Raw genomic sequence first — 12,207 nt, forward strand, 5'->3', positions numbered from 1 at the left:
TAAACAATTATTTTTAGTACACATGAATCTACAGTATTCTAGTACCACACAAGGAATTTGAGAATATGTAACAGGAATTAATTTATTTTCACAGGTAAACAAAACTGCATAATACAGAGCAGTCACTTAACTTTTCCCTACTTTTCTACATATTAATTTATTGCATCTTACAAATACTAACAAAGCGAAATCTGATTCACATATACAGCAATTTAATTTCACAAAATAACAAAAATAAAAGACTGACCATGGGGGTTTAAATTAATAATTTACAAGAATAAGACAACTAAATATAATTTCTTTGATCATATTACACATTTCATTCATGTCTCCTGAATAATGAATAATACTTTAGATTTTCTGGGGCAAATTATTTCACACACTAGCAAGTTTGATATTTTCTTTTGGCTTCCTTATTCATCAGTTTAATTTTGGTTGAGAGTTGTTTCTATTTCAACTTTCTTCAACCTGGAGCTATTATACCATGCAGCTCAAACAATTTTATGTAGTTCTAAAGTTCACATTACAGTTAAGAAATTGGATTTTGTGCAATTGGACTTTACATGCAAATCCCAGAGACCTGCTAAAGCACTAAATTTTAATAACAATTGTACATCACATTTTATGTATAATAATGGATGTTACAATAAAATGTAGACTTCAGCATCTTCAGATAAAATTTTAAGAAAAGTTTCTTTCACATCTAATACAAAAGTGTACAATTTTACTAAAATTTTCATTAAATCCAAAGTTCACATAACAAAACTGATCAAACGATCAGGCAAAGAACTGGTAAATAAGACATACAAAAGGACAGAAAGCCACAGCAAATGGACCAAGATATGAAGAAAACCACTGCCTCTGGTATAAAGACAAGGAGAAAGGAAGAATGGAATGGAAAAGGAAAGATGCTACATGATGAGCAAGTCCATGCTGATGCTCGCCAAAAGCCACATGAGCAAGTGGAATTCAGTGACAATGGTATGAACTATATCTGATTGCAATTGTCAGAGGAGAGACTGAGACAAAGGAAAGGCAGGGGATGTTCCTACAGTAAAGGCCAAAGTATAGGAAAGCATGTCTGAGCAGGCCAATACAGAGTAGTGAGAAAGAAAAAAGTTGTTGTCTGGATAAGGGGAGAAAGACTTTGAAGAAGAGTCTCATCTGAGTGCAGATACATAAATGAAGACTACTAGGTAGTGCTAGTAGGCCCAGTGAAGAAGATTCATTGTCTGAAAATAAAGATCTAAATTTAGCTACCCTTGCTTAGTGATATAGCTGATAACAGTGGAATAATCAGTTTGAACCACAACCACCTGGCCCTCAGGAGCAGGAGGAAATAATACAGAGTCCAATAAACTGCAAAACGTTCCAGGATATATCAAATGGAAAGAAGTCTCCTCAATAAACAACCAACCAGAAATCTCTTGGGAACTGAAGAAAGCTCCCCCCCCACCCAATCCACCAAAGAAACATTATTCCACTTAATAAAACAAGGAAACAAAGAAGAACCAAACAGTAGCACCTGGAAATGGAAGAAACAAGCCTACTGGATGAACCATAGAAAATAGCATGACACAAGAACAGTTCGAATATGAAGATAAGCAACCATCATGATTTAATCATTCAGAGTTCCAGGGTAAAAAAAAACCTGAAGTGAGAGAAGTCCATAGTAAAGCACAGTGACTTCAGTTAAAACGTTCAACTGGGACAATTCTATAACAGGTCTCCAAACATCTGTCTTTTGAGGGACAACAATTAGATGGGAATTACACTCAAGGGGAATGAGTAACACCCATTTGGCAGCCCCTTTGTGTAGTAAATCTTGAACAGACCAATCTTTGAAGAAAAGTGATCCCAAAGAGGAGGAAGGAAGGAAATAGATCAGGGGAAAAGGCAGAACTATAGGTAGAAACCTTCAAACAGAACTTAGAACCCACTGGAATTGTCATGAAGTGCAGCAATATAAATTAATAAACAACATTTGACATACAAAACCATTAAGGAACTTACATGTTAAAAAACAATTATCAAATTTACAAGTCCACTAAAGAAAAGGATAAAGGACACAACAGAAAAACCTATCTTCGAGGAAAAGACAAGTTAACAATTACAAAATTTGACTCAAGCCTAATCCCCAACTGGATGCAACTAGTAGTAATGAAAAAAGGAAATTACAACTTAACCCTTTTCCTACAAGCTAAGTACAATATACACAAGTTCTACACATTTGCACATGTCAAGTATTTATGCTAACTTTTGACACAACGTTCACATCTTCACAAAATTACGTAGGTATTTAGTAAAGATTACAGGTATTTTGTATACAAAGAATCAGATTTCTTTATGAAATATTTATGCTAAAGATTTGTTTGTGGAAATAGAATCTGTTTTGTTACTAGTCTAACTACAATGTGCTAAGATCTGGAAATTTTGTATATCTCAGTGGTTGGTTAGCTGATTTAGTATTTTATGGCACAAAGGAGCTAGGCTATGTGCGCCAAACTTCGGGAAAAAAAAGTAAAATTCATATAAAGAAATGAAGGTAAAACAAAACAGCAAGTAAAAACATAAATAGCATAAAACCAATGTTTACATCTAGTCTACAACATTTAGAGAAAACTACAGTAACAAAAGTCGTAACGAGCTGTATGTAGCATAATGGTAATTACCATAACCACGCCAAGAAGACTAACAAGTAGTACGAGAACCACCGTCAGTCATCTGAAGTTGGCCTTTCTAGTCCTGGTTCTGGGTCATTACAGCCACTATCAAAAAGTAGGCAATAAAAGTGTTAAAAGACATGTAGCAAAATTGTAATAAAAAATGGCCAGAACGACTGACGGTAGTTCAAACAGCAGCATTAGTCACCTGAAATTGGCCTCTCAGTTCTGGAATTTAATGTTACGGCCATTTTCTAATTTAAAATCGAACTAGAGATTGTGACTCTTAAAATGGAACCACAATAAAAAAGATTAAATGAAGAAATATAAAACCCTTAAATAACATTAAAAGATTAATGGCTGTTAAAAACTAAAACATTATCAAGATGGACAGTGTCACCTTCACCAATAACACTGTCTAATGTCATGGAAAAACCTAGAGACAGAACATGTTTAAAATAGTTCCGTCGTTGAGAGTCGTAACGATGGCAAGAAAGTACAATGTGGCTTATAGTAATCTGAGTGTTACACAAACTACACATCGGTGCATCAGTTCCAGATAAAGGAAATGATGTGTTAAAAAACTGTGACCAATGCTTAGACCAGTCAGAACAACTTCCTCTTTCCAACCTTACGGAAGCAAGGTGGCCAAACTCCACTATAGGGTTTTATTTGGAAAAGCTTGTTTCCTCATTGTTCACTTCAAGTCGACTGCCAGCTGGCACAGAGCCGAATCTTGAATACAGGACCATAGTCCATGTATGGAATAGGCACAGCAATGATAGTGCCAGAGCAGATAGTTGCAGTGTCGGCGAGCTCTTTCCCATGAATACCAATGTGGCCCAATATCCAGAAAAACTGGATAGAAGTACATGTTAAAGAGAAATGAGCCAGTTGGTTTTGAATATCAGCAAGAACAGGGTGGTGAACCAACATGAAGCAATTCCAGAGCCAGTAGAGAACTAAGCAAGTCAGTATAAATAGTGCAGATTGAGTACTGCCTTAAATACACAGATACGATTTACTGGAAAAACAGGTAGAAGTTTGGTTAAAAACAATGAAATGTTTTTGGCATTACATCATAAAGTTACTAGCCGACTGACCTGGATGTTTAGATCCCAGAGGAGGTAAACTGAAAGAACAGAACCTTTCCCTGGGAGGTCCCCTCACCATGTGCAGGGATCAACGATGAGGGCCATCTTAATGGAAAAAGTATACTTCATTTCATGTTTTTCAATAGCTAATTGTTGCATAACCTGTTAGGAAGTTAAATATCGATGATAGAGCAAGTTCCGTAACAGGTTTTCTTTAATCGTTTTTTTCAACATGCATTGCTCTTACAAGTAAACCTTCAACTTCTTTAAGGACTTCCTAAAATATAGTAGTATGTAGTAACATCAAAACAGTTTACATAAAACTTACCATCATGTACAACTTGTTTATCAGGATTTTTACAGTCTCGTGAGATGTGTCCATCTTCACCATACTTGAAGCAACCAGATTTACTTCTCCTGTCCTCTCCAACATTAGGACAGTCTCATGACATGTGTCCATCTTCACCACACTTACAACATCCTGTTAAGATGGTTAAAAAAATACTATGCGACTACATGCATGTATTGTCACCCTAACTGAAAATAAATTAAAACACAGAATTTAAGAATAATATAATGTTACATGTTTTTCATGTTGATTTAAAAAATTTATAATAATCTATATTAGTGTTGCAAGTTGAAAGAATTAGTTAGATTTGATACATTCTCAAACTAAGGAGTCATGTTAAAGCAGAAATTTAAATTCTAACAAAGTAACAGGATGCATGTTCAAAACAACTTACAAAAACCTTTCCCCAGAAAAATTAAACTTAAAAGACGAGCCACAGTGAACCTCATAATAAAGATTGTATTGTTCTATAATTCTGTATAAAAACTTCAAAGTTATGTATAGCCATCCCCAATTCTTAATTAATATACTAGAGGAAATGAAGCTACTTCAATATCACTCACTACTCCAAAGTAACATGTAACTGTCACTCTTATAGCACACTCAGGTTTTTTATGGCATCAGGTTACAAGTTATAAAATCTTATATTAATAGTTTTAACATTCTAAAGTCTGGGCAGCATCCAGCCTAATCAAGTAAGGATACTGATTCTAATCTATCCAACCTAAGTATCTGCAAGAGCTAAGTCATAAGAATCAATCAGTTAATAACCATTTCTTCATTAATATTATAAATACAATCTAATATGAAATTGTTTTTTTCGCAGTTTCTTTACACAGATAATTCATTACTGCTCATGTTTCACACCAACTACTGTAAACTACAATAGTATAAAAACAAATGCAACCATGAAGTTGTTACATGTAATATTATACTCCGTGATATCAAACTGGTGCACAACAAACAGCTTTTTCTGAATCAGTATCTTTTCAGTTTTCTCCCAGTTTATAATAGTCATCAAAAACAACGTGTGGTGAAAAACTACAGATTATACGAACCTATTCTTCAAAAATTCAGACATAAGTAACAGTTACAAAAAAAAAGGACATTTAGAGTGAAATTTTATTATTTTTTGTTACAGAGAAACATTTTTATGGAAATGTATTTTCACATAAGGATTAACAAATTACTATTCTTTACACTTTCAAAACTGTCATTATAAATAAAAAGACAAAATTCACAATTCATATATTCTAAATTCTCCCCCCCATAACTTTCCAGATAAAATCTGAGACTAACCTGAGTTTCATACCAATAACATAATAAACAAAGAATTACACTTAATAATACAAGTTTAAATAAAGATATTTCTTGTAGATGTCTTTCATTAAGTAGTTTTTAAGAATAAACTGCTAGCATTACTGAACACAGATGCTACTCAGCAAGATCTTAAAATGTTAAAAAGAGATGTTGGAAATAACAGCTTGTCGATAAAGCTTGTGTTGAGGTATGCACAAATCTACACAAAGGCTATCTGCACTAGAAGTCCTTAATTTAGCAGTGTAAGACTAGATGGAAGGCAGTTAATCATATTTATCAAATTATCATTTTCATAATATCAAATGATGAAAAATTATATTTTTCCTTTCGAAAATCCCTGCAGATTACAATAGAAGCTTATCATTATTTATCCTGACTATCGAAAGGCTTGCATCAGTTAATATGACAAATTCAATATACTAAGCCTATGTAACAAGCTAGGAATCACCTTGTATACACTTAGTTCAAATTACAGCATAAAATTATGTAATACACACAATCTTCATACATATATACAAATATTGCAAATAAATTAATCTATTTCATCATTTATATTTTCTCGTGTTACCTAATAAGTTTTTTTTTACTTTTATAACAAACAAAATATGTACATAAAAATAACAAAATTTAGTACTTGCTGTAATTTCTTTTGTTGTCAAAGACTTAAAGTGTTGACAGATGTTAACCCAAATTTTCACTGGGCTGTTTTTGATTTTTTTCCCAAATTATTTATTAATTTCAAATATATACTTTAGAGCACAAACAGTAATAAACACAAAGCATACAATGTTCTAGAATTATTACAATTTAACTGGTTTTCTAACCAAACATTCTGCATTAAAACAATTTCCTATAACATTATGTTATGTATTAGGAAAATCTACAAGTCTGAAAGTTGTATTCAATCTCAGTCAATCAAATACAAGTGAAAAGACTACCTAAGTTCAGCAACTTGGAACAAACAAGTGCCATCATTGATACAGAAATGACTAAGGCGTTACAAATTAACATATTTTACTTTTGAAATTCAGATATTAAAACTATATTACATAATAGAAACATTTCATTAACTACATACCTATACTATTAGATCTACATCTATTTTAATTATTACCACATCTTTATAGAATTTCATAGCTCAATGAAAATAATACATTAGCAACACGAGAGAATTCTCTACCTCCTATCATGACTGACTCTCCTTATACATAATTATTGTATTTGGAATGATCTCTTTCAAAACACAACCAGTACGAATAAATTACCAACTGAGACTCTAAACATGACATACAAATATAAGATGTTTTTTGGTAATTTCAATCTTTAGGCAATGCTCAAAACTTTATCAAGTTCTTTTATATTAAATAAATTCTGTCCAGGTAATTAATTATTAACACTCACCTGATGTCATCAAGAGGAATTTTTTTATATATTGTCGAAAATGAAGCCCAGTTGTTCATTAACCATTTCCGAGGAGCTTTTTCATCTGAAGAATCACATTCCCCCTAATAATACGTCAAAGTGAATTATCAACATAACTATTATTTTACTGTCACAAATTCATCAGGTCATAAACCTGATATAATACACACTCGCTGTACAAATAACTGTGAACAATACTTTTAACATATGAAAAATTGTACTTTCACAATACTTTATCAGCATCAAGCACACTTGAAAAGACAGAATCAATAAGTTAACTGAAAGGAAAGGCAGCTTCATACACATTATCATTGTGAAAAAATAGAAGAAAAACATGGTATAAATACATAAGGCATGAAATATTTAAATATAAAAAATGTAGAGAGGATTGCAATGACTTTTATTCATCACTATATATCATATAATATATTGGAACCACGTATCATCGTAACAAACCCAAGCACACACGTCAAGTACTTCAGGGTTGCCAGTGACTAATTTTTTTTTAGTAGTTTAGGAAGCATATAACCGTATTATTATTTACCAAATATTTCATTTTCTTATTTTGATCAAATAAGGTTTCATTATACTGTTCTGCTGAACCATTGAAAACAGGATTCAAAATTAAAAGCTTACAGAGAAATAAAAGAAACTCATTGGATTGCTAATCTAAATACTTTTCAACCTTTTGGACTTCATCTAGAACCAGAAATCGATGATCTTCATTCACTGGTTTCATCTTTGTCAAAAAATTATTTTTTCTTTCCTTATTTCTCCTTCTATCATGAAAGCTGAAGTTTTGTTTTTTTATATAATCTATATAAAATAATCCTGAGCACCTTAGAAAGTGGACCTTTGTCTTTAGAAGAAAACATTCACAGAAAAAAAAAGTCCACCTTTCAAAAGTGGTCACACTATATGGTTATTATTTTGTGTCGAGTCTTGTTGAACCCTTGTGTTTTATTGAAATCATGAAAATTGTATGAATAGTGTATTTCGCCTAATATTTATATAGGAAACTTTAAAACATGCATGTACGACAATACTGATTAATTCTTGTGAATTATTCAGCTAGATAAGCTATAAAACTATCTAAACAATAAATGTGTAACGCAGTTGATCATCTCTGGGGCTTAATCTTAAAGAAGATTTGTGCATCTATACAGTAACTGTTTGAAATGCTGATAACAACACAAGGGGATATCTGTGCCCACCGTAAGTATTAAAAGTAGTTTTCTTTAGTTCTATTTCATAACTTTTTATAAGGATGGAGATTAGGTATTTTAATAAGTAGAAATGTGTGGTTTCATTTCTAATTCAAAAAATTAAGGGCAACTGCCCAGTAAAACAAGTGTTTACACTTTATTTGCACCATTTGATAACAACATTAAACCCCACTGTTAATATCCATTAAACCAGTGGTTCCCAACCAAAATTTTAATATGTTCTTGCACCCCTCACAGTAATTATTTATTTAAGAATAAAAATGAAGGTGGCCAAAACCAATTTTTATAATTAGTTTTTAATGATATATAAACAAAAACAAAACATTTGGAAATGAAAAAATATTACAACAAACTAAAAGTTGCATAAACCCTAAATGGCCTACAAAAAAATAAATTTTCATCCATGCATGAAATTTCTTTGAATTTGAAATGTTCAAATATTCATAAGCCAATTTAAATTTAATGACTCTTTTGTTCCTCTTTATTTCTTACAAGTTTTTCAAAGCATGGCACAATTTTTGAATATAAACAAACAAAAATTGAAATGTTATCTCGCACCTCCAAGGGATACGAGCACCTCTGGTTGGGAACCATTGCATTAAACACTAATGTCATTCAAATACTATATCAGTGTTTTAATATTAAAAATCATGCATCAGGTAACTCTCACATTTACATATGTATTTCAGAAAGTTATCACATTAACACCTTCACATTTTTTAAATACTGCAAATCAAATAAACACAACATAACCATAGAAAACACCCAAACCATAAATAAACAAACAAATGCAAAATTAAAGAAGCCTTCCCAAACAATAACTTAAGCACAAAATGAAGGTGGTCCTTTGTATTGGTTTATATCTAAGTATAATCAATCATCTAAACACACCCTCTACATTCCTACACTCAGTTACACAACCACTGTCAAACATGTAGTCAGCTACTGGTCAGTAACCCTTTCTTTCTTTGTGAACAAGAAGATAACTAAAGAAAGTCGAAACATTGTTTGTTTTCAATATATAATTTTCTATACAAGTGAGTTTGTCTCGTCATGACAGAATATGTGATTTGGATTGTCTACCAATCCATTTCCTACTCAGAAGAAGCTGAAGGGTCATTCAATGGTCAAATCATCCAGAGGTGACCCCCACAGAATGCCTTAAAAAAAATTCAAGTGCTCATCTACCCATATCATGAAAAATTGCCAAAGATTAGATCAATATCTCTAATAGTTTCTGACTTACATCTCTGTAAAATTTAATTTTTTTGGAGGGCAAATTCATTTTTTGGGGCAACTTTGGCAGCTTAAACCAGGTGGTAGAAGGCTGAAATTTGCTACACAGACTGAATTAATCTCACAGAATTCAACAGTGGTCTCAAACCAAGTTTATCTCTCTTATAATTTGCATTGTAAGGCAGTAAAATGACCTGAAACCCCAAAATCCTAAAAAACATTGGTTCATAAACTCTAAGACTTAATTTGGTACAAAGCTGATTTTTTTTCTAATTTCCTATAACATATCAGTTGAAAAATCAGCAATTGTTGTAATTAAAGGTCTGTTACATTTAGCTGCATGTAACTTATGATTTAGCTAAAAATAGCCCTACTTCAGGCCACAGTTTGACCATGTCACCAGTTATTCAACCTTTTCAGATTTTTACCATATATTCTTACATCTGTGAGTATGATCTACAAAACAAATCAGGATAGTTATAAATTTTTTTTAAAGTATCCTCTGACCATACATTTTTTATTTAAAAAAAAAATTAAGTTCAGGTGTGTTATTGTATATCCATACATATACAAACATATTTGAAAATACCTGTCAGAATTGTATGAATCCCACTGAAATATTTTCAGCCTTTCACAATGTCAAAATGAAGTTGTAAGAAACAAGAAAGAATTAATTCATTTCTGAACATGTTTATTGGCATAACTAGTTAGATGGCAATGCATATTATATATGTATTACAGTTATGCAGATATGGCTGAGTTTAAGATTCATAATATAATAAATACAAAGGAAATTCAGACAAAAACACAGTGCTACAACAAGGGATAACTGAGAAAGATTATAGTCACACCAATCGTGACAATGAAATGATTCAAAAACTGCTTTTGCAATAAATTAGCCTCCACAATATCAAATAAACATTGCTTTGTTCAGACAGCTTGAATAAATTTCTGAAATTCGAGTTTAATTATGCTGAAATCACTTTGACTTAGATCATAGTGGCGAGAACTACTGCCTTGCACAGTAGGTGCACTTATCAGACAAAGAATATGTTAGAAAGGAATCCAGCTTTCATCTTTGCAGGCCATGAGAACAGTTTCTTTATTTCTTCATAAATGACACCAACACATCGAAATGTTCATCTGATCTATCTCTTATGTTTCTCGCATACCATTGCATGCCACATATTTCCCTGGGTGATAATTGTCATTGCTATCATAAGACCCTATTTGAGCTGCTGCAGCATCACTTTCACTGCTACTACCAACAGTTACAATTGTGTACACATCTGATAGCCTTCTCATATACATTGTTGGTAGAGTGGGGATTTAAGCTATGATGTGACCTAATACCTGCCGCAGTTTTGCATTTTTCATAGCCTCAAATAGATCAAACTTTACACACTTCTGCAGGACTGATTCCTGATTGACAAGAAAGACCTGAAAGTGGTCCTTTGCCCAAAAAATTTATTATTTTTCACAACCTTGATTTTTTTTGAAGATCATGTTCAGAGATGTAAGAATATATGGTAAAGGCTGATTAGAATATTTCAATGGGATTCTTAAATTATTGCAAAATTGTATGGATATATTTGTACAGTTTTTTTTTCAAGTAAACAACTCAAAAGGTAGATTGAACACCATCCTGACTTTTTTTTTGTAGATCATATTCAGAGATGTAAGAATATATGGTACATAACTGAAAAGGCTGAATAACTGGTGACATGGTCAAACTGTGACCTGAAGTAGGGCTATTTTTAGCTAAATCATGCAACTACATTTTTTTTACCGGAGACCTATTGAACTTTTATGTACAACGGATTTATCAACGGATATGTTATAGAAAATTTGAAAAGAAAATTTAGCTTTGTATCACATTAAGTCTTAGAGCTATGGCTTATCAAATAAACCAATGTTTTTTTTTACAACTTTGGGTTTTCAGGAAATTTTACAACCTCACAACTGACACCTAAAAGAAAAACCAATAATGAAGAAATTGCAAAGCAAAAGACTGTAAAAGTTCATTTTTTTAAGGTTTCAGTTTCGGTTTTAACCGAAGTTTTTGTTTCTTTCAAACCCAAAATGAAACCTAACAGAAAACACTAGAAAGAGAAAACGTGCGTTTGGAACCGGAACTAAATCCTAAAAAAATGAACTTTTAAAGGGTATTACGTTCTAATTTCAAACCAAAACTGAAACCTAAAATAAAAATTATTAATGAATAAATTGGAACAGAATACCCTTTCAAAGTCTTTTTTTTAGGTTTTAGTTTCGGTCTCAACCGCACTTTTTATCTTTGTAGAGTTTTCTATGAGATTTTAGTTTCGACTTGAAAGAAACAAAAACTACGATTCAAACTGAAACCGAAAAAAATAAACTTTTAAAGGGATATCATTTTAATATCTTACACTTTAAAATCTTAATCTATTTACATACTGTTTTGATGAGGTACTCACACAAAGTTAGGATTTAGGGTTAGAATATAAAAATTTTCCTTTACTTACGTACGTATCACTTGGAGACTACTGGATCACGTTAACGTCAAAGAATTTTTGTGATATAACTTTAAACAGGCTGACAAAGTTACAAATGGTAATAAACTTTTTGTTATAAACGTTTGTTTCATCGGATTTCGACCCTTTTTCATTTCTTGCGGTCTTTTGATGACATAACTCACACGTGAACATGCGTAAATATTAATAATTCTGGAAAACTAGTTTCTGATAAAACCTCAACTCGTTTATACTGAGATGTACAGTAAAAAACAAGTTCGCTACATTAATTTAGAGAAATATCATTTTAATATTAGAATCCTAATATACTGTTGTTTATTCCTAATATAATATTGTTTTGATGACGTAACGCACAGAAATAGTGAGCATGCGCACACTCAAATA

At 31.9% G+C, this 12,207-nt stretch overlaps 1 protein-coding gene across 7 annotated transcripts in view; it reads right to left on the bottom strand.

Annotated features, from left to right (window-relative positions):
- The window catches only part of LOC143233433 (uncharacterized), a 125,614-nt gene extending 113,660 nt beyond the window's left edge, over positions 1–11,954 (bottom strand). For 4 of the 7 annotated variants that reach the window (XM_076469656.1, XM_076469663.1, XM_076469660.1 and 1 more), the window contains exons 1-3: positions 11,815–11,954; positions 6,828–6,931; positions 4,086–4,294 (exon numbers count right to left, since the gene is read on the bottom strand). Coding sequence is in view for 1 of the 7 variants with exons in the window: in XM_076469676.1 (XP_076325791.1) it covers positions 6,828–6,837 (10 nt within the window). In the remaining 6 variants the exon portion in view is untranslated. The remainder of the gene's footprint in view (positions 1–4,085; positions 4,295–6,827; positions 6,932–11,814) is intronic. The other 3 variants (XM_076469653.1, XM_076469676.1, XM_076469657.1) reach the window with 2 other exon arrangements.
- Positions 11,955–12,207: the final 253 nt, after the last annotated feature.

This window comes from Tachypleus tridentatus, chromosome 12 (genome assembly GCF_004210375.1).
Source record: "Tachypleus tridentatus isolate NWPU-2018 chromosome 12, ASM421037v1, whole genome shotgun sequence".
Classification (NCBI taxonomy): domain Eukaryota; kingdom Metazoa; phylum Arthropoda; class Merostomata; order Xiphosura; family Limulidae; genus Tachypleus; species Tachypleus tridentatus.